This window comes from Saccopteryx bilineata, chromosome 6 (assembly GCF_036850765.1).
Source record: "Saccopteryx bilineata isolate mSacBil1 chromosome 6, mSacBil1_pri_phased_curated, whole genome shotgun sequence".
NCBI classification, from domain to species: Eukaryota; Metazoa; Chordata; class Mammalia; order Chiroptera; family Emballonuridae; genus Saccopteryx; species Saccopteryx bilineata.
Genome location: NC_089495.1, coordinates 34,242,723 through 34,265,774, shown reverse-complemented (window position 1 = coordinate 34,265,774; position 23,052 = coordinate 34,242,723). Strand labels below are relative to the sequence as shown.

The following is a 23,052-nucleotide window of genomic DNA, read 5'->3' as shown; positions in this document are numbered from 1 at the left end:
CCTACCTATATAGTTTAAGTTTAAAAAATTTGGCTCTCAAGAGAAATTTCAGTCGTTGTACTGTTGATATTTGGCTCTGTTGACTAATGAGTTTGCCGACCACTGCTAGACCTTTTGCTGACAAGCCCCGAGTAATTAAATAAGTTTTGTCATTCTTCATCTTTCAGAAGCTATGGTGATATCTTGCATAGAATGAAGGATCTCTGCAGATACATGAACAACTTTGATAATGAAGCTCATGCGAAGTATAAAAACCAAGTGGTTTACTCCACCATGTTGGTCTTCTTCAAGAACGCGTTCCAATACGTCAACAGCATACAGCCATCTCTCTTCCAAGGTTGGTTTAGGAAGTTTAGAGTGTCCCAAGTACTGGCCTCAGGGGGGGCGGTGAGGAAGATGAAAATGCTTACCTTTGGAGCCAGATCATTGTTGGGTGATGTTAGTGGTTTTTTTAGTTATTCTTGGTTTTTATGTAAGTCCATTTTCATTAACAGTTTGTTTCTTCAGATTTTTCCATTGATTTAAGAGAGAGAGAGAAACATCAACTCATTATTCCACTTAGTTGTTTGATTTAGTTGTATACTTATTGGTTGCTTCTTGTATGTGCCCTGATCACGATCAAACCTACAACCTTGGTGCATTGGGATGACTATCCACTGAGCCACCTTGTCAGGGCCACATTAAACTTTTCTATATCAAGGGATATAGTGGTACTATGGAATTAAATACAGATTTTGAAAGCCTCTATTTTGAAAAAGCAGGTGTAGCAAAGTTCTGAAGTCAATTTTACAGACTTTGCCATAGACAAAGATTTTTTTATAATAGTATATGAGCCGGACCAGGTGGTGGCACAGTGGATAGAACCTCGGACTGGGATGCGGAAGACCCAGGTTCGAGACCCCGAGGTCCCCAGCTTGAGCGCAGGCTCATCTGGTTTGAGCAAAAGCCCACCAGCTTGAACCCAAGGTCACTGGCCCCAGCAAGGGGTTACTTGGTTTGCTGAAGGCCCGCGGTCAAGGCACATATGAGAAAGCAATCAATGAACAACTAAGGTGTTGCAACTGACAACGAAAAACTAATGATTGATGCTTCTCATCTCTCTCCATTCCTGTCTGTCTGTCCCTGTCTATCCCTCTCTCTGACTCATTGTCTCTGTAAAAAATAAATTAAATTAAAAAAATAATAATAATATATGCATATAAATTCTGGAAAATTTGAAAAATAGAAAAATAAGTGTGACATCTCCCATAATTCTTCCAGAACAACAATTCTCATTTTTGTGTATTGCCTTTCAGCCTTATCATATATTAGATTTGTTTGGAATTGCAACCATAATGTAACTTAGTAGCTTTACCATTTTTTGGTAATTTTATGATTCATGATTACTGTTAAAAATTTGCAGATATATAAGATCAAATGCCAAAAAGGAACTTTCATTTGTAAGCACCACCGAGGGGAGAACCTCTATCAACAATTTGGTGTATAACTATACAGTCTTTTTTTTATGCATATATACTCGTTTTCCTAATTGGGGTCACACTGAACATTTTTTTTTTTTTTTTGTATTTTTCTGAAGCTAGAAACGGGGAGAGACAGTCAGACAGACTCCCGTATGCGCCCGACCGGGATCCACCCAGCACACCCACCAGGGGGCAATGCTCTGCCCCTCCGGGGTGTCACTCTGTTGCGACCAGAGCCACTCTAGCGCCTGAGGCAGAGGCCAAGGAGCCATCCCCAGCGCCTGGGCCATCTTTGCTCCAATGGAGCTTCGGCTGCAGGAGGGGAAGAGAGAGACAGAGAGGAAGGAGAGGGGGAGGGGTGGAGAAGCAGATGGGCGCTTCTCCTGTGTGCCCTGGCCGGGAATCGAACCTGGGACTTCTGCACTCCAGGCCAACGCTCTACCACTGAGCCAACTGGCCAGGGCCTGAACATATATATATATATATATATATATATATATATATATATATATTTTTTTTTTTTTTTTTTTTTTTTTTTTTTGTATTTTTGTATTTTTGTATTTTTTTTGAAGCTGGAAACAGGGAGAGACAGTCAGACAGACTCCCGCATGCGCCCGACCGGGATCCACCCGGCACGCCCACCAGGGGCGACGCTCTGCCCACCAGGGGGCGATGCTCTGCCCCTCCGGGGCGTTACTCTGCCGAGTCTAGCGCCTGGGGCAGAGGCCAAGGAGCCATCCCCAGTGCCTGGGCCATCTTTTGCTCCAATAGAGCCTTGGCTGCGGGAGGGGAAGAGAGAGACAGAGAGGAAGGGGGGGGGCGGGGGTGGAGAAGCAAATGGGCGCTTCTCCAAGTGCCCTGGCCGAGAATCGAACCCGGGTCCCCCGCATGCCAGGCCGACGCTCTACCACTGAGCCAACCGGCCAGGGCCCTGAACATATTTTTTTTTTTTTTTTTTTTTTCTTTTCATTTTTTCTGAAGCTGGAAACAGGGAGAGACAGTCAGACAGACTCCCGCATGCGCCCGACCGGGATCCACCCGGCACGCCCACCAGGGGCGAGGCTCTGCCCACCAGGGGGCGATGCTCTGCCCATCCTGGGCGTCGCCATGTTGCGACCAGAGCCACTCTAGCGCCTGGGGCAGAGGCCAAGGAGCCATCCCCAGCGCCCGGGCCATCTTTGCTCCAATGGAGCCTTGGCTGCGGGAGGGGAAGAGAGAGACAGAGAGGAAAGCGCGGCGGAGGGGTGGAGAAGCAAATGGGCGCTTCTCCTGTGTGCCCTGGCCAGGAATCGAACCCGGGTCCTCCGCACGCTAGGCCGATGCTCTACCGCTGAGCCAACCGGCCAGGGCCCTGAACATATTTTTTAATGACCTGTATTTTCACATGAAATTGGGTAAACTTTCACCTGATATTAAGCGTTCTTTTCCTTGCTGCATTTTTAAGGGTTGGTGTTTTCCCCACCCCCACCCGTAGGTCCTAATGCGCCAAGCCAGATCCCCTTGGTTCTTCTGGAGGACGTAGCAAACGTGTACGGTGATGTAGAAATCGATCGCAACAAACACATACATAAAAAGAGGAAACTGGCTGAGGGAAGAGAAAAAACCATGGTAATCCTTTCCAATATGATTATTAACAGGATATATGTTTATGGGTTGCAAGAAATGAATGTTTATAAAATATGGTTTTGGAGCTAAATTGATAAAGCTTAGGCCCTTTCATTATAAAACGTAATTATTGTATAAATTAGTGGTTCTCAACTAGAGGTGACTTTGCTCCCTATGGACATTTGGCAATATCTGAGGACATTTTTGATGATCATAGCTGGGTGGGAAGGGTTGCTATTAGTATGTAGTGAGTAGAAGGCAGGGACAGCTGCTGGATGTTCTACAGGGCAGGGGTAAACCCCCACAGCAAAGAGTTATCGAGCCCAAAAGGCCAATAGTGCCAAGGACGGGAAACTCTAGTGTGAGTTATTTATACCTCTTTTGACTGAATGGCATCGTTAAATGAAAAAGCAAAATCAAACAAACTTCCTTAGATAGCGGTGAGCACTGGCCTCCAAAGAAAAGGGGCCTGGGCGCTCCGGGTGGGCAGTAATCATAGCCCACGGGCAGGTGTTGGAAAGGATTTGAGAAAGAGGTCAGATCCACCTTGAAGGATGTACAGGGCTTCATCATTTGGAATTGAGAAGTAGATTTTGTCAGGAGGGCACAGTTTGCGCAAAGATGTCGGAGGCTGGAGAGAGTGAGGAACCGGCAGTCCTCTCATTCGGCCAGGCAGCCGGCCTGCACGGGACGCTGGTTTGCAAACTTTTTTAAAGCAGAGGAATCCTTCCTTTCTGAAAAATCTTCAGTGGGAGCTTAACGTGCAATGCAAAAGCGGAGATCTGAAGGGCCAGCTAGTAAGTATGTTAGGCTGTACAATCCACGGAGTCTCTTCATACGGTGCATAAAAAGCCATAGACAGTGGCAAACAGATCACGCGGCCACGTTCTAGTAATTCTCGGTTTACAAAAACAGAGTTTGCCCTGTAGGTCTTAGTTTGCTAAGACCCAAAGGGAGCCTGGAGTCTCACCCACATTTTCACCCTCTCCTCTCCCAGTTTCAGTCCCCTTGACCCCTCTTCAGTTCTCAAGTGACATTTTACTAGACCCAGGCACAGGGAGGGCTGTGCCATAAGGCCACTCCAGTCTCGTGTCTCTATGGACTGTATAATGGAGAATGGATTGGAGCAGGGAAGATGTAGCCATGATGAAGGCTTGAAAATTATTAACTCTTTTAACAAACTAATTTGTTTCCTCCCACAGAAAAATGCATACATGTACAATTTTGCAAATAATTTCAGAGTTTGGCACGTGCTTTGAAATCCAAAAATCCAACCATGAACCCCTAGCTTGAGCACTCCATGCTCATCAGGTTTTCCTGAATGCCCTCTAATTCATGGTTTAAAAGGGTCACTAAGGCTGCTGGGTTACCCCGCATTTCCAGGTTAGCTCTCCTGACTTCCAAGGGTATGTGGTTTATTCAAGTACTTCACAGAAGACCTCCTCCTCCCATGTAGATAATAGGTTGTATATTACTAGTGTTAACCAAAAACAATGAAACGTCCCCATATAATTCAGTATACATAACACAGCCCCATCCGCCCATTTTGTGTGTCCTACACTTCCTCTGTTGAGCCATTCCAGTCTCTTTTCAGATCGTGGGAGTTGGCAGCTTGTCTCCCTGCTTTCATTCTTGATTCCCACAGTGTTTTTTCTACCCAGCAGCCTGACTGATCTCAGATTATCTTAAGGGATGGAACTTTTAGCTAAAATATTTGTGCCTTCTCTTAAATAATCCTAGTGGGGTAAAAATATGCAGGGAGGCTTTAATTTGGGTCATTGAATAAATAAAAATGTCCTAGATGGAATAAAGTAGTCAAGAAATATTCAGTAAAATAAAATTAAGTGGAGTTGCTTTACCTTTACTGCTTTATTTGTTTATTTTCGGCAAAATGTCTGGCATTTACAATAGTTGCCTTGCTCTGAGGCCTTCTTTTTTCTTTGGCTTTGTATGACTTGAGATGAAGAGCAAGAGAAGTGGGACTCTCCTGGTAAGTTCAGGCAGGTGTGACTCCTGGCTGGCCACCGCGCACGGGGGTAGCAGAGCTAGAGAGAGGGGTGGCCATTGGACAGCTTATCTGCAGTGAATAGAAACAATAGTCGTTTCTCTGAATTAGTTATAGGGGACTCAGACTTTAATTTTATTCCACTACATGACAAGCTATTATATGAAGCAAACTAAATAATGTCACATACTGAAAAGAAAATAAACTATAAAACACATGCTACTTAAGCTGTATCTTGAGTGTAAAAATGTAATTTTTGGCTTTTATAACATTAATGTAGTTTTAAATTATCGAAAGTTTTAACTCCTTAACTTTACTCTGAAGCCAACAGAAGCTTAGAATTTATATTAATTCTTAAAGCTAAAGTGTTAAATTCCAAAAAAAATTTTAAACTCGTTAGTATCCTTTGATAGAAAATCCATATGATAATCATAAACACAGAAATAAACGTAAGAATATTTCATTATATAACCATATTTCCAATTTTAAATGAATTGTGTTCTTCACGTTCTCCAAGCAGAGTTCAGACGATGAGGACTGTTCAGTCAAAGGGAGGAACCGTCACATCATCATCAATAAGGCAGAACTTGCTAACTCGATGGAAGTGCTAGAGAGCTTCAAACTGGCCAGGGAGAGCTGGGAGTTGCTCTGCTCCCTAGAATTCCTTGACAAGGGTAAGAATGGGCTTATTGTATTAGTGCTGTTTAAATTTTTATATAAAATCATTATGCTAAAAATGATTCTACTTGAAATGTCAAGTCACTAATGGCTAATTAAATTGATTACAGTAGCTCACATGTAGCTTAGGATTCTTTCAAGCAGGCTATTAATATCAGTTATTAATATTCAAATAATCATTTACCTCTTAGCTTCCCCTCTGAGGGTATATTATAATCTGTGTTGGGGTAAAGTCTGAGGGAGAGTTTTTGGTTTTTTAAAATTTTTACTGTTGGCCTTTTTTTTCTTGCCGGGTTTGTTTGTTTTGTGCTTTTAATAGTCCTGTCCTTTTGCTTTGTATCTTCTTTAAGCCACATGTACCTAATACAAAAGGTAATGCTATATTTTATCTGCAATAACTCTGCTGCCTAAAAACCTCAAAATCCAAATGCTACAGGAAGCCTGTTTTCTTTTCGGTATAGACATACAACGAGGGTGTTTTGTTTGAATAATATTAAACTATTAAATATTTCAACATTTCTTAGAAATGGCCAGCACTTTGCTAACCGAAGTATTTTTACTATACTTTGGAGTCAAGGCCCATTGCTTCCTTGTAGCCAGTGGACATTCGTGCCCTGGCCTGCTTCTGTCACATGCCCATACGGAGCCTTTGGAGATTGCTTTTTAAGTAAATATAGCATCACTCTGTTTCTCCTTGTCACATCGAGAATTGTGAGCATGCATGTGACTTTTCCTTTAGCTACTAATTGTCTTTTTAAAAAACGAGTAAAGCCTGACCAGCTGGTGGCGCAGTGGATAGAGCGTCGGACTGGGATGCGGAGGACCCAGGTTCGAGAACCCCGAGGTCGCCGGCTTGAGCGCAGGCTCATCTGGTTTGAGCAAAGCTCACCAGCTTGGACCCAAGGTCGCTGGCTCGAGCAAGGGGTTACTCAGTCTGCTGTAGCCCCACGGTCAAGGCACATATGAGAAAGCAATCAATGAACAACTAAGGTGTCGCAATGAAAAACTAATGATTGATGCTTCTCATCTCTCTCTGTTCCTGTCTGTCTGTTCCTATCTATCCCTCTCTCTGACTCTCTCTCTATCTCTGTAATAAAAAAAAAAATGAGTAAAACTCTTAGAGTCACATATTAGTTTAACTGGGTATAAATAAAAGACTTTTTTTGGCAGGGGGTGGGGGGTAGAGCAAAGTAATTTAAAAGATAAATGAGGCCCTGGCCGGATAGCTCGGTTATTTAGCAGGTTGGTTATTGAACACGTAGTCTAGAAGCACAGAGGTTGATGGTTTGATTCCCAGTCAGGGCACATAGAGGAGCAGATCTATGTTCCTGTCTCTCTCTTTCTCTCTCTGTGTGTTTCTCTCTCACTGAAATCATTAAAAATTAAAATTAAAAAATAAAAGATAATTGAGGTAATATATGAAAAGCATTCTGAGTAGTTCTTGGCACGTAATATGTTCTTAGTAAATGTGAGTGCCTAATAAAAACGTGCTTGTGTATCACGGATAAGTATTATGTTCTAACTTTACTATCGAACTAAAGTTGTAGACTGCTGCTTTAGAAATCAGACTCTAAAGTTACTATCCATGTTTTGGTAATTTGTCTCTTGTTGGGCTTATTAGTTTTGTTTTCTGTTTCTGTGTTACATTTTTTTGGTCAATTTGTTTTGAATTCTCTCTCAGAATTTACCAGAATTTGTTTGACATGGAAGACGGAGACTTGGCTCTGGTTAAGAATCTTCCTCACTGATATGATCATCTATCAGGTAGAGTGAGTCCATCCTGGGACCTGTGTCTGTGCAGGATGCGTGTGGTGGGAACCGTCAGCCTGCAGGGGGGGGGTGTCCCTCTGTCGATGATTAGCCATGCTCTGGGGGCAGGTGTTCTGTCAGCAGTGGCTGAGGAATTACAGTCCACTTTCATCTCCTAATAACTCCAAAATGGCAAGGCTGCATCTTCTGTGTTAATTTTGGTATGTCCAGTTCCATTTCTTTGTTAAAGTAAGAGTTTTACGTTTCAGTAGAAGATGGATACTTCTCACCCCCCCACCCCCACCCCCTCTGTAGAGTCTTTCTGCCGTGCTCTGCTCCTGAGCTGCTTATGCCCAGAACGGAGGGAGCAGATCATTCACTAATGGGATGGAGAGCTTCCAGCCTCTGTTGAAATGGACAGGTTGCTGCTTCCGGCCTCCATAAAAGAGTAGTGGTATTAATAATAAAATATTTATGGAGAAATGGTACATTCAAAAAAGTACTTTATCAAAGGGCTTGTGTTATTTTATTTCATCTTAAGCATTAAGACCAAAAGACTGTTGCTCAGTCTTCTTTCCTCCTTGGATGATCAAGCAGAGTTACCTTACTTGTAGTTACTTGCCGGTGGCTTAGACGACTCAGGAGGGGTTTTCTTTTGTCTTATTTTGTTTTGTGTTTTAATGGCAGTACATTTTCCCTTCTTCTTGTTGTGTCTTTCTCAGGGTCAGTATAAAAAGGCCATCGCCAGCCTGCATCATCTAGCAGCTCTCCAGGGAGCACTTCCGCTGCCTCCGATCGCGGGGCCGGGCACCTTGGAGCATCAGCGGGCGCTCATCCAGCTCGCAACGTGCCACTTCGCGCTGGGAGAGTACAGGGTGAGTGCTGCCCAGCTCCGCCGGGATCCGTGGTGCACTTGGCTGCCCTGGGTTTTCTCCTCTTCCCACAGTGGCTTTTTAATTCTGTGCATATTTACTTGAAATCTGGTCTTTCTGCCTAGATTTATTACCTAATCTTCTGGAAAATCATGGTGATTTTGTTTTATTTAATTTTCTCCTTACTATAGCTTCCCTGAATGAAATTGGGCTTTGGTGCTTGATTATTATTTCATTTTGTTGGAGGATGATCTTTTTTCTTTTTACTGTCGTGCCTGGAATCAGTCCTGTTGTACTGGCCAGAAGGGGCTCTCACTGAGTGGAAGTGAGGATTTACATGAGTTAATCCGAACCTCAGCTTCTCTCTTTCATGGCGATGACACCTCATGGGGCGTTGCTGAGCAGATGTTTCCTCTGTGAGGGTGAGCCCTGCCAGGGGGCGGGGACAGTGTTCTTTGCCTTGTACCTCTCACAGAACCTGTCAGGTAGTTTGCACAGCTTCCACACTCAGTACATGCTTGAACTCAATTCAAATGGTAAGTACGTTTTTTATACTTTACGTAGGTACTATATAAATTTAAGGCCACAACCTCACTCACAAACTCTGATTCTCATCTGTCTAATATGTTAAATTGATTACTTTATAATTAAAAACCCTAAATTAAGGTTTTTTAACATGAACTTTGAAGTATGATTTATAATTCGCCATGAATTTTAGAAAGGAACAATTAAGAGTGTGGTATATGTGTATTTAAAATTGAGAATGCATTTCTACCATGACTTATGTAATTATCAGCTACCTAATTCTAAGTTTCAGTTAACTCCTTCCAAGCACTTGAGAGAGCATGTGTTTACCCCCACAGATAAACGTGTCCTGTAGAATCAGACAGCCAGGGCACTGCTGTTCTGCACTGTGGTAGGAGACGTGAAATAAACTGGCCAATGTAATTAAGCCAGGCAAACTCTTTCTCTGTGAGAGCTTGTTACCCCTCTGAGTTGATCACTGTGAGGCCTGCTTTGCTTCTCACCGACCTGATATCTCAGTCTAGCTGCCTGTCTTCGGCTGAAACTCACCATGTTCAGATGTGAGTTTCCTTAGTTCTCTGGCCCTTAGATGTGAAACAGCCAAGTCATGGTGGACTCCTCCTCTAACTGAGCTCTTTCACTCGTCGAGTACGCTACCAGTATCTGGTGTGGTGCCTTTTATCTCCACTGCCCCCACCCCAGTCCACGGCCTTCACTGACTGTTTGCCTGTAACCTTTTTCCTATCCCTGTAAATTACGGTCTATAATATTGCTGTTATTATTCCACTTAATTGAAAGGTTGACTTTCCAGATGCCCAGACTTGACCCTTATGCTGGGGTGGAGAGTACAAGCAGTGGGGGGGGGAATATGGGATCCCTGCATTCAAAGGCATATAATTTGAGTTGGAGAGAAAAGTGCAAGACAGTTAAAAATCACATATGAGTGGTATCCCTCAGATACGCACAGATGGCATTAGGAAGAGTGTCTCCACCAGGCTCCAGGTAGTCAAGGAAAGATTTGTAGAAAAGGTTGGCAGGAGGTGAGCATAGATGGGTGGCAGTATGGGACTCTAGAGTACAAATTCTGTGTCGTGGACAAGCTAATTTTACCAGGACCGTCTGAACTCAAGTTCAAGATCTTCATCAAGCTGCTAATCTCTCTCAAAGCTAGAGCTTCCCAGCCCTGGGGCCACGGGAGAGCATGCGCCCTCAGTCCTCGGGCAGTTAGCTCTGGCAGCTAGAGCCCAGGGCAGTGGCTGCCACTCTGAGCATCCTCATCAGTATTTTTTCTGTTACATGCAAGACATGATAAAGGTCGAGAGACATGGATTCAAGATTTAACTTCCTCATCTGAAAAATGGAACTTATACGAAGGCTGTGCCTGACACATAGAAATGCTGCCTAAATGGGATCTGATTGGTAGCATTAGAGTCTGACTAGGCAGACCGAAGGTGGGTGGCAGGTGGTGATGCCTTGCTCCCTGTGGAGTGATACTGTTCCGTGTGGTCCTTGGGGCCTGCCTCGTCCACCAGCGCTGCACCTGTCCAGTGTTTTATCCATATTTTCTGGACCACAGCCTCCTTCCCCTCGAGTAAATCACCTAACCAGACACACAGCCCTTTCCCTCAGCTTTCTCTCCTGCTTTGAAAACCCATATTCCCCTTTTCCCCATTCCAAATTCTTACCCCACTTTAAGGCTTAGGTCAGGATAGCCTTCCTGCTACTGCATTTTAAATCTGTTGTTATACCATTTAGTTCTCTACCATGTGTTTTGTTAATTTTTCTATTTGGTGAGTTAGTAAATGTTTTTAAGACAGAGACATACTTCTTTTGGATGCCACCATGCTGTTTAACACCTTGGTAGTTTAATTAGTACTTGAGTACTTCATAAGTTCTTTTTTCTTAACAGCAGAGAATGAGTTATTGTTCCCTCAAAGGTCTAGTGCATAGATTTAATCTTACTGTTACTTTCTCTGCATGCCCTGTTGAGCAGACAGTAGTGATCACTTAAAGGATATTAAGGCATTGCTACAGGATTCTGTGTGCACATGCTGCCAGCTGTGTGCAGATGTTTTCGTGTGGCATTGATTTGGTTTCAGTTTCAGAAAACTTCAGGTTAGCTGCCTTGCCTTACCTTCTTTAGATGACGTGTGAGAAAGTCCTCGACTTGATGTGCTACATGGTGCTCCCCATTCAGGATGGAGGCAAGTCACAGGAAGAACCTTCAAAAATAAAGCCCAAATTTAGAAAAGGTACAGTGACAAATTTTATTTTTATTTTGTAAAAATAGCTTTAGGACCCAAGGCTGGGAAATTTTTTATAATTGCTTATAAGATAATACTGTGTGATCTGCAGGGCGTGACAAAATGTGTAAAGAATTAATCTCTCGCCAAGTTTTTTCTTGGCTCTGATTTCATAAACAGCTGTAAATGTGCCTTTCTTCCAAAGTTCTCATCATTGAGTGGGTTCACTTCTGAACTCCTTTCCCTTCCTTTACCAATTCCAGGGAAGCGTGTAGATTGTTAGTTATGTATCTCATACATTTCCTGCTTGGCTATTTTGAGCATTACTTCAAGTTGCACAGTACCTGAAAACTACCTACGTTTAGTTGTATGCTTATATAAGAAAGGAAGCAAGATTGACTATCACTGATCTAAATCTCCACCTTCAAGTCCGAAGAGTTGAGCACATTAAAGTCAAAGAAAGTAGAAGATAGGAAATAATAACGATTTGAGCAGAACTCAGTGAAGTAGAAAAATTAATAAAGCCAACCATTGGTTTTCTCAAAAGAATTAATAAAATTGATAAACTCCTAACAAGACTGATCAGGAAGAAAATAAACACGAATATCGGGAATGGAGGAGGGGATGTCACAACAGAGCCTACTGAAATCCAGAGGACATTAAGAGAGTAACTTATGAATAAGTTTATACCAATAAATTCAACAATTTAGGTGAAATGGGAGAATTCCCTAAAAATACACAACTTACCGAAATGGACACAAAATGAGATAGAAAATCAGAATGTTCCTATATCTCTCAAAGAAATTTGTTATCAAAAATGTGTGCGCAGAGAAAACTCCAGATCCAAACAGCTTCACTGATGAATTCTATCAAGTATTTAGGAAGAAATAATACCAATCATACCTTTGAAAAAATAGGAAGAGGGAATACTTTTCAATTCAGTTTTTAAGATCAACATAACTCTGATAACAAAACCAAACAGGAGCATCACAAGAAAAGAACATTAAAGGCCATTACTCATCCTGAACATGGATGCCAAAATTCTTAACCAAATACCAGCAAATAAAATATAGCAGATATATAAGAAGAGTAATACAAATGACCGAGATTGCGGGGAATGCAAAAGTCGTTTTGACATTCCAAAATCAATAACTGTAATGCACCACATTAGCAGTTTAAAAGGAAAACATCATATGATTGACTTAATAGGCAGAATTTAATTATGTTTATATTTATTATTCCTGATTTCTTAAATCTTAGCAGACTAAAAATAAAACTTCTTCACCTTCAGCTTAACTATGAAATATGGAATGCTCTCCAAGATCAGCAACAATATAAGGATGTCTGTTCCCACCACCTCATTCAAAATCATCTAGCCAACACAAGAGGCAAGAAGAATAGATAAGGGCATAAAGGTTGAAGAATACTGCCTTTATTTACAGCTACATAGAAAAGCCCAAGAAATCTCCAAATAGAACATCAAACAACATAGAATACTTAGGGATAAATTTAATGAGAGATGTGCAAAATCATGTTTGTAGATCAGAAGACTCAACATAGTTAGGGTGCCAGTTATCCCCAATGTGTCTATAGATTTAGTGTAATCCCAGTCAGAATCTCAGCAGACTTTTTTTTTTTTAAGATTTTATTTATTCATTATAGGGAGGGAAGAGAGAGAGCGAGAAGGGGGGAGGAGCAGGAAGCATCAACTCCCATATGTGCCTTGACCAGGCAAGCCCAGGATTTTGAACCGGCAACCTCAGCGTTTCCAGGTTGACGCTTTATCCACTACGCCACCACAGGTCAGGCCCAGCAGACTTTTTTTGTAGAAATTGACAGAGCTGATTCTAAAATTTATATGGAAATGCAATCTAGAATAGCCAAAACAGTTTTGAAAAAGAGGGACAGATTTCTATGTTAAAGTATGCAATATGCATAGGAATGATAAACATTATCTTCAGAATAATGGTTACCTCTAGGGAGAGAGGGAGGGAGAGAATGGTATTGGAAAAGATATGCAAGGGACTTCAACTGAATTTTTGATAATTTATATTTTTTTAAAAAAGCAAAATGTTGGCCCTGGCCGGTTGGCTCAGCGGTAGAGCCTCGGCCTGGCGTGCGGGGGACCCGGGTTTGATTCCCGGCCAGGGCACATAGGAGAAGCGCCCATTTGCTTCTCCACCCCCACCCCCCCTCCTTCCTCTCTGTCTCTCTCTTCCCCTCCCGCAGCCAAGGCTCCATTGGAGCAAAGATGGCCCAGGCGCTGGGGATGGCTCCTTGGCCTCTGCCCCAGGCGCTAGAGTGGCTCTGGTCGCGGCAGAGCGATGCCCCGGAGGGGCAGAGCATCGCCCCCTGGTGGGCAGAGCGTCGCCCCTGGTGGGCGTGCTGGGTGGATCCCGGTCGGGCGCATGCGGGAGTCTGTCTGACTGTCTCTCCCCGTTTCCAGCTTCAGAAAAATACAAAAAAAAAAAAAAAAAAAGCAAAATGTTGGCCCTGGCTGGTTGGCTCAGTGGTAGAGCGTTGGCCTGGCGTGTGGAAGTCCTGGGTTCGATTCTTGGCCAGGGCACACAGAAGCACCCATCTGCTTCTCCACCCTTCCCCCTCTCCTTTTTTTTTTTTTTTTTTTTTCATTTTTCTGAAGCTGGAAACAGGGAGAGACAGTCAGACAGACTCCCGCATGCGCCCGACCGGGATCCACCCGGCACGCCCACCGGAGGCGACGCTCTGCCCACCAGGGGGCGATGCTCTGACCATCCTGGGCGTCGCCATGTTGCGACCAGAGCCACTCCAGCGCCTGGGGCAGAGGCCACAGAGCCATCCCCAGCGCCTGGGCCATCTTTGCTCCAATGGAGCCTTGGCTGCGGGAGGGGAAGAGAGAGACAGAGAGGAAAGCGCGGCGGAGGGGTGGAGAAGCAAATGGGCGCTTCTCCTGTGTGCCCTGGCCAGGAATCAAACCCGGGTCCTCCGCACGCTAGGCCGATGCTCTACCGCTGAGCCAACCGGCCAGGGCTCCTTTTTTTTTTTTTTTAATCTATTTTTTATCTTTTTTTTTTTTTTCTGAAGTTGGAAACAGGGAGGCAGTCAGACTCCTGCATGCACCCAACCGGGATCCACCCGGAACGCCCACCAGGGGGCGATGCTCTGCCCATCTGGGGCGTCGTTCTGCTGCAACCAGAGTCATTCTAGTGCCTGAGGCAGAGGCCACGGAGCCATCCTCAGCGCCGGGGCCAACTTTGCTCCAATGGAGCCTCAGCTGCGGGAGGGGAAGAGAGAGACAAAGAGGAAGGAGAGGGGGAGGGGTGGAGAAGCAGATGGGCGCTTCTCCTGTGTGCCCTGGCCAGGAATCGAACCTGGGACTCCTGCACGCCAAGCTGATGTTTTACCACTGAGCCAACCGGCCAGGGCCTCTCCTTTCTTTCTATCTCTCTCTTCCCCTCCTGCAGCCAAGGCTCCATTGGAGCAAAGTTGGCCCGGGCGCTGAGGATGGCACCATGGCCTCCGCCTCAGGTGCTAGAATGGCTCCGGTTGCAACAGAGCAATGCCACAGATGGGCATTGCCCCCTAGTGGGCTTGCCTGGTGAATCCCAGTCGGGCACATGTGGGAGTCTATCTCTGCCACTCTGCTTCTCACTTCAGAAAAATACAACCCCCCCCCCAAAATGTTAACATTTTATAAAGCTGAGTGGTGCCTGACCAGGCCAGTGCTGTAGTGCATAGAGCATCAACCTGAGATGCTGAGGACCCAGGTTTGATACTCTTGAGTCATTGGCCTGAGCACGGGCTCATCAGCTTGGATGTGGGATCGCCAGCTGCCTTGGAGCCCAGAGGTCGCTGGTTTGAAGCCCAGGGTCACTGGCTTGAACCCAAGGTCACTGGCTGGAGCAAGGGATCACTGGCTCAGCTGGAGCCCTCTAGTCAAGGCACATATGAAAAAGCAATCAGTTAACAATGAAGATGCTGCAACTAGGAGTTGATGCTTCTCATCTCTCTCCCTTCCTGTCTGTCTCCCTCTCTCACTAAATTAAAAAAAAAACACTGAGTGGTGACTGCAGTGGTGTTTGTAATATTCTTGCTATCATTTTCTATATGAAATGTTTTCCAATAAAACACATTTAGACAAGTTTAGGAAAGAAGATTCATAAATGAAATCCAGAGACCATTGAAAAACCAATTTCACCTCCACTAAACATAATTGTGGTTTCACTGTTTACAAAATCATGTGACTGTTGCTTTTTTTTTTTTTTTTTTTTTTTGGAGAGCAAGCGTTTTAAGCATTTACTTTTCAAAGCTGGTTTCTCTGATAATAACAAGCATATTGTGGACTTTTGTTAGGTTCGGACCTGAAGCTTCTGCCCTGTACCAGCAAGGCCATCATGCCGTACTGCCTGCATTTAATGTTAGCTTGTTTCAAGGTGAGCTTCAGGGTGATCCGTGGGAACGTTCATTTTGGGTGAAAAAATCTTAATTTGGAATATTGTTCTGATGACCTGGAATATCGAGAACCTTGAGAACAACTGTTAGTTTAGCAGGTTGGTTTAGTGAGGAGAGCACATGGGGTTGCAATGAACAAATACTTAATTGACTGCACAAGGCGAAGATGAGTAGGAAGTGATCCCCGTCCTTGAAGAGTTCACAAATAATAGTGGGCGGATATGCAAATAACCGTGCCTGTAGCAGTGTTCAGTGAATATTTCATGAATTAATAAGCAATTCAGAATATATTAGCTACAGAAGAAGGTATTATAAATGTTGGATTCATAGAGCAGCGGTTCTCAACCTGTGGGTCGTGACCCCTGCGGGGGTCGAACGACCAAAACACAGGGGTCGCCTAAAGTTATCGGAAAATACATATTTATTATACAATACATTTTTAAATAAAATATGTCCGCCGGGGTCGAGACCCACAGGTTGAGAACCACTGTCATAGAGGGATGGTGAGTTTATTACCATAAAGAAATGGTGAGTGAAAACAGTTTAGGTTTAAGGACGAAGGCCAGCGAAGTCAGCAGAGCTGGGGACAGTTAGGAACTTGAAAGAACACCAGGCCCTTGGCTGCAGGCACTGTGGAGCCTTGGAGGAGACAGGGTGATTAGCAAGAAAACAACCATATTGGGTCTCCACTTTAGAGTAGTAATTCCAAACTCAACTCATCATCAGAATGACGTGGGTGAAAGACACAATATAAAGTGTGATTTGGGGCACTGTCCCTCAGAACAGAAAGTCCTTTGCTGGTTTCTCCGGCTCCCACCGCTCTCTCTTCCTGCCGCCCACAGTCCGTGTTCAGCCCCTTCCCTCCCAGAGGGCTTCTTGCTCACTGTCCTTCCCCCACTGTCTCCTCAAGAGATCCTCTAATTAGTCTCTCTGTTATCCAGATCGCTCAGCTTTCTCTCCCATATTCCCAAAGTCAAAGCTTCAGGCCCACCAGGCTTGCCCGGGTCTCATCAAGATGCTTACATAAACACACAGCTGGCCAACATTTTCAGGGTGTGTGGGGGTGGCTGGGGGTGGGGCCGAACCGCCTCTGGTTAGGACCCACCCTCCTTAGCAGACAGTGTGGGATGCTAATGCAAAAATGCTTTATTGTGCATTTTCACTTTAAGGAGGTGCTATTTGGTGTATTTTAGATTACCCCGAGATTGATTTTCTTTTCCTGCTGTCTTGCAGCTTAGAGCTTTCATGGACAGCAGGGACGACATGGCGCTGGGGCACGTGATCATATTGCTTCAGCAAGAGTGGCCACGGGGAGAGAATCTTTTCTTGAAAGCTGTCAATAAGATTTGCCAACAAGGAAATTTCCAATATGAGAACTTTTTCAATTATGTCACAAGTATCCTTTTTCTTAAGCATAAGAAGTTTTTTTCTTCTTTTTCCAAGTGAGAGGAGGGGAGATAGAGAGACAGACTCCCATGTGCGCCTCTACCAGGATCCACCCGGCAACCCCATCTGGGGCCGATACTCTGCCCATCTGGGGCCATGATCGCAACGGAGCTATTTTTTGCACCTGAGACAGAGGTTCCATGGAGCCATCCTCAGTGCCCAGGGCTGATGTGCTTGAACCAGTCAAGCCATGGCTGCAGGAGAGGAAGAGAGAAAGAGAGAGAGAGGGAGGGAGGAGGGGGAGAGGTGGAGAAGCAGATGGTCACTTCTCCTGTGTGCCCTGACTGGGGATCGAACCTGGGACTTCCACACACTGGGCTAGCTCTCTACCACTGAACCAACTGGCCGGAGCCTCTTTTTTTTAATGAATGCATGTTACACACATGAGTGAACTCTTCTGGGTAGAAATAATGGTTTTCACTATTTGAGGGAAAAAGAGAAGGAATGAGGATCAAAAGTGGGACAGTGGCCATTGGTCTTGGGAAAGCCATAAAAGGCTTCAGAGGCAATGGTAAATCAGGGACATCAACAACCCTGTTGCGTTTTCTACTTCCAGAGACTTCTGCAGAGGTACCAAAGATGCCTGAAGTAATAGCCCACAGGTTCCTGACAGGCCCAGAGTGGTTGGTTTGGCTATAGAATATCATAGTTCACTGGCCTTCTTTTTTCAGGAGAAACTCCTGGGGCCTCTTCTAGGGCATTGGCTGTCCCTTGGGACCACCGTAGCTGTCCTTGCTGCTGCTGAGTACTCACCAAAGATGCTGCCCAACCCAACAGTTACTTTCAATGATGTGTTGTATTTCATACTGTTCGTTAGGGAAAGACCAGACCACCTTTGAACTGAAGGTTACGTATCCATCCGTTTGCTCTTATATTTTGTTGCTTATCTCAGTACATTATTTTTGACTGCAAGGAATCTAGCATCCTTGTCTAAGTGCCTAGAGCAATAGTTCTTAACTGTTTTGGGGATACAACACCCGCAATGCCTCTTTCATTTCTTATTAGGAAGACAAGATTTTGCTCTTATGATCATATAGAATGTTAAATTGTCATCCCCATGAAAACGTTTATCTTTATGAGATAGTTTGGTTGGTATAAGGATATAGTTTGGGTCCCTGGGTAGCCCAGCTGGTTAGAGTGTGGTCCTGATATGCCAAGATTGAGGGTTCTATCCCTGGTCAGGGCACACACAAGAATCAACCAATGAATGCATAAATAAGTAGAAGAAGAAATTGATGTTTCTCTCTCTTTCTTTCTCTCTTACCCTCTCTCCTCCCTCTAAAATCAATAAATTATAGAAAAAACAATTTTTTAAAAAGAATTATTAGTTTTGGAATCAGGCCAACCCGGTTCCAGTCCCAACTCATAAGCTGTTAGTGGGATGTTAGTTCCTCCATCAGTACCTGCCGGTTTCCTCATCCGAGAGGCCAGGGCATCTTGTTCTTACATGTGTTTAACCTGAATCTGGCCTGCAGATATTGACATGCTGGAGGAATTTGCCTACTTAAGAACTCAGGAAGGTGGGAAAATCCATCTGGAGCTACTACCCAATCAAGGAATGCTGATCAAGTAAGCAGATTGTCCTTTTCTCTCCCACGCGAAGTGCTCACCTTTTGTGTGCTTGTAGGAAATATCTGTAAATTTCCGTACCTTTCAAAAAATTGAATAGAAAGGAATCCAAACCTGGTCTCTGTTTTTGAGAGATTTGATTCTGGGTAACTTTTGAAAGATTGGCATTTCCTTAATGACATTTGATCAAATAGTATTTAAATTGGTGTGTTTCCGTCACTTTTGAAACTTTTTTACTAAACCAAAGTCTCATTTATGTTATCTTTTCGTTTCCAAAATTCACAGACTGAGTCTATAAATTTCTGAATAGAGTGCTTTTAATTAAGAAAAGCCATGCTTAATTAAAGGATCAGATGAGGACACTTCATTAGGAACTATAGACTTAATTCATAAACTGTGCTTGGATTTCAGTACTTAATCGAAGCCCACCTAAGCAGTCCTCATTGTTTATACAGCACAAAGAAAAAGAGCCCAGTCTAGAGCCTCCAAGGACACGCCTGCCCCAAGAAATGAGGGCGGGTGCTTGGTCTCAGGCATGCCCTCCCACACCTGGAGGAAGTTAGTGACCATTTATGATTTTTAAATAGCTCATGAATCTTGCTTCTCTTCTTCAAGCCTCATTGTAGTTCGGATAATATATCCTCTGTGCTGTAAATGCCGCCCGTAGTTTGATTTGCATTCCTCCTCCTTTGCATCCTGCATATTCAGCTTCAGTATGTCTGAGTCAGTGTTAGAGTCACTGCAGGAGACTGGACCCAGAGGGAGAAAGAAGTGCTGCTAAGGCTGAAAACAGTTTCCTTTTTCCCTCGGTTGTGAAATGAACGAGTTTTCAGTTGTTGAAAGACGAATATCCACAGCCTGTTCTCTTTGCAGTCCTAGAAGTGTTGAGAGGGAAGTCAGAGGTTTCATCTGGGTTTCTGTAAGCTCAGTCACTGGTGCAGAGCGGACATGCTGTCAGCACGAGGGCCTCGTGGCCCAGTCTGAAGAACGGGCAGGTTAAGTGGGGTTCTTGTCCTTCATCTGATAAATGTTACTAAATATTCTAAACATTTAAAATAAAAGAAATGCTTTTTTAATTTTTATTTTGAAACACGAGATCTTTATGCATTAGGTTGCTTCAGCAAGATGGATTGGACATGCTCACCTTCCCATCCCATCTCCTTCCCTAAGACTGAATGCAAACTGGGAAAAAGAATCGCATGGTTCAAAATAGTCTTAACAGTGTCTGAGTACAGACTACTTTTGATGTGGGAGCTTAGGTAACCCCTTCTGTGTTATGATTTCTTTTCTAGGTTTTGAGGCTTGGTATACAAACATACCTTGAATAATTTTTTAGTTAATTCCCACTAACACTCATCAAACGATTATCATACTGTAGAGACAGCCTTAGCAGAACCCACTCCAGTTACTTCAGGTTGAACCTACGGTGACTCTCACTTTGCTCAGATGGTGCTCACCTGTCTGTGGAAGTGGGAGAGGATGGATTATCAAAACATCCACAGTTACATCTTAAAGCTTAGCATACTAAACTCTTCTTTTTCAGCCAGTTTGTACTGAGCTAAGCAGTGACAGATGCATGCAGACAACCCCTGAGCCACGGAGTGAGAGCAAGGGGCGTGGACACCCACACAGCGCTGTAAAGGGTTCAGGACAAGGCAAGGGTAACGCATGCATTTCCAGGCTTTGGGGAGATAATTCCGTGTTCCCCACCTTGGTCAATATAACCTTTCATGTCTAGACCAGTAAAGTTCATAGGAAACCTGCTCTTTCATCAGTTTGGAACAGGAATAAGAACTGTTACTTAGTGAGCTGACCTTGTAGGAATTTGCCCAGCCTTCACTGTGTGAGTCTCAGAGTTCGTTTGAAGCCTGCAGTTCAAATTCCTTATGCCTACCCTGCAGCGGGAGAAGCGAGCTGCATAAGCCAGAGCCCTCTTGCCAATCGAGGTATGATTGAAATCCTGGGTAAAACTATCTGTATTCCTTTTCACTCTGGGTTGTAAACAAATCCTCTGAAGCCATTGCAGAGCTTTGGGTGCCCCCACAGCCGAGTGGCAGAGCTGTTGAGCAGTGTGCAGCCCCTCTCCTTGGGTAAGGTTGTGAGGCCATCCTAGTTGTGGCATCGCGGATGCAAGCAGGTACAGTACGCGCACTGGGGCACAGACACTTCGCTCTTACGTATTTTAAAATAGTTACAAATGGCTGTGCTGATAGTTGCAGTGTCTCAGTTGCATTAGACTGGATGAAATGGGAAATGGTGCCCAGTGTCTGCTCTGAAAAGGGTGGATAATCATATTCTCTGAGGTGATCGCCCGCTAATGTACTCAATCTTTGTTGTTACAGAATTCTGCAAAGCCATGGGGCCCAGGCTCTTTTCCTCCCCCGTTTTCCCTTTTCTCAATACTTTTTGAAATTCAAACTCAACCTTTCTTTATCAAAAACACTCCCAGCCCCTCTAGTCCTCTTGGAAGGGCCTCTTCAAGTTGGGGCTTCAGTCCCGTCAAGGATGGTTACAAAATGTCACCAGGCTTACTTCTAGGATTGGCGTGGGCGTGAGAAGAGTGGAGAGTGAAGGAGGCTGGATTTGAACGCGTCTTCTCAAGTGTTAACCCCTCTCCCTACTGCCATTCAATTGCATCTCATCGTCCTCTTCCTTACTGGTTGCTTTTTATGCCAAGTCTCAAGTGGGCTGAGCTCGGGGACCAGGAACCAGGATGCCTCTGGACACGCCCCCCGTGGCGCACAGTGGGAGGGCGGCTAGCTTCTCCGTCCTGACGCTGCGCTGGGGCCTGCGGCGGTTAGAGGGCCTCTGTACAGTCTGCTTGCAGTCTTGTGCCTTTTCTCTGGCGTGTTGTTTTTGCAGTGCAGGGTGAGTCGGTGTGGGTGTTTGAATGCTGCCGTTTGCTGTTTTTTAAAGGCCTGCTAGCCCTCCCACGGGGTTACTGCCGCAGGAATTCTTACCTGTGCTTCCGCCCAGCATACAGACTGCTGACAGGTACCAAGTGGAAACACCTGCTCATAGTGTGCTGTTTTGTCAACATGTGTACTGCCCATGGTTTCAGCTCTTTGTTCCTCAGTGCTCTTTTTCATGCTTTCTTTATTTTTTAATTTGTTCTGCATTCCTCGGCAAACCATCTGGTTGTAATATTGTAAACATTTCTTATTTTGTTACATAAGTTGCCAGTGTTTTTGTGTTCGATTTAAAAATCATTATGGATCTGGAAAGAAAATGAAAGTTATATAAAAGTGTCAGATTAAGTGCACATTGGGCACTGAACTCTCTTTCGAGAAGACATAAGGCATTCAGTTATAAATATTGAAGGATGATGAAGCTTATTTTAAGTAAATGTTTACTCTGAAATTTTTATATGTGTGACCAGAGTTAAGATTTTGGTCTCAACGAGCATTAGCACAGCATTTGCCTGTCACTGACACTTTTCTCAGACTTGACCTTTCTGAATTGAAAATATTTGGTAGGCTAGATTGTCACACTTATTAGCTGATTTATCCTGCTCATAAACCACAAAATCTAATTCTGTCCTTTATCCAAATTTACCAGAGGGATAGAGGCTCTGATAGAAATATAACTGAGTTGTGCTGCTCTTTATAAATGGAGACAATGCTCTTTATAAATTAGACCAGGATCAGCAGGATGCAGCTTATTATATTTTTTACTAGTATTGAGTAAGAGGTTGCTTTGACCCATCAATGCCCTTTAGCTTACTATCTGTAAATACCAGTAACTTTCAATTGATCAGAGGATCAGCTCCAATTTGGGGTTGCAGTCTGCTCCCAGAAATGCAGTATCTCAGGACAGCCTGAAACGTCTGTGTCCAATCCCAGGGGGACTCATGGCCTCGGCCTCACTGACACTGCCCTAATTACCAAGTCAGTCAGCCAGACTTGACTAGAAGTGTCGACAAAGAACTATTTTCTCCATGGCTCCGCTGTTTTACTGCATAGTTCATGGGAATTGTAGAATTCCCAGTAATAATCTTTACTAGTTCAACAAAGCTGGGGCGTCTTTTTATTCTGTTGCATTGCAACTTTATGACTTTGTTGTAGTGATTTTATAGAATGATATGAATTTTATTTTGGCCAATACCTAAAAATCTAAGTTTAAATCCCTGTGACTGTGTCTGAGGGAAGTGAGGCTGTAGCGATGGGGCAGAGACGGCTTCTAGTCCACCCAATTACTGAGCTTGTTAAAACTTTTTTTAATTGAAGCCACTGAATTTTGCAAGATTTTTCTTTTCCTTTCTTCACTTTGGTGTCTTCAGTTTTCTGGGATTTCCTGTGGGACTTTTCTCTCTAAAGCACGACCTCAAGTGTCACTGGAGACCCTGCTTGTGCTCCCACCGACCCGCCCACCTCCATGCATGTCTCCTGAGCACATGGACCAGATCTGACCTTCAGTGGCCTTTGAAAGCCTTTGATTGCTGCTCAGTGACGGCTCCTGTCCCCCACCTG

General features: G+C 44.1%; 1 protein-coding gene across 5 annotated transcripts in view; it reads left to right on the top strand.

The window, feature by feature from the left end:
• INTS10 (integrator complex subunit 10) overlaps window positions 1-23,052 on the top strand; it is a 32,397-nt gene that overhangs the window by 8,285 nt on the left and 1,060 nt on the right. For 2 of the 5 annotated variants that reach the window (XM_066234740.1, XM_066234744.1), the window contains 10 exons: window positions 168-337; window positions 2,935-3,068; window positions 5,588-5,744; window positions 7,430-7,512; window positions 8,220-8,372; window positions 11,038-11,146; window positions 15,470-15,549; window positions 16,802-16,964; window positions 18,490-18,583; window positions 21,500-21,577. In XM_066234740.1, the coding sequence (XP_066090837.1) occupies window positions 168-337; window positions 2,935-3,068; window positions 5,588-5,744; window positions 7,430-7,512; window positions 8,220-8,372; window positions 11,038-11,146; window positions 15,470-15,549; window positions 16,802-16,964; window positions 18,490-18,583; window positions 21,500-21,577 (1,221 nt within the window). The remainder of the gene's footprint in view (window positions 1-167; window positions 338-2,934; window positions 3,069-5,587; window positions 5,745-7,429; window positions 7,513-8,219; window positions 8,373-11,037; window positions 11,147-15,469; window positions 15,550-16,801; window positions 16,965-18,489; window positions 18,584-21,499; window positions 21,578-23,052) is intronic. The other 3 variants (XM_066234741.1, XM_066234742.1, XM_066234743.1) reach the window with 3 other exon arrangements.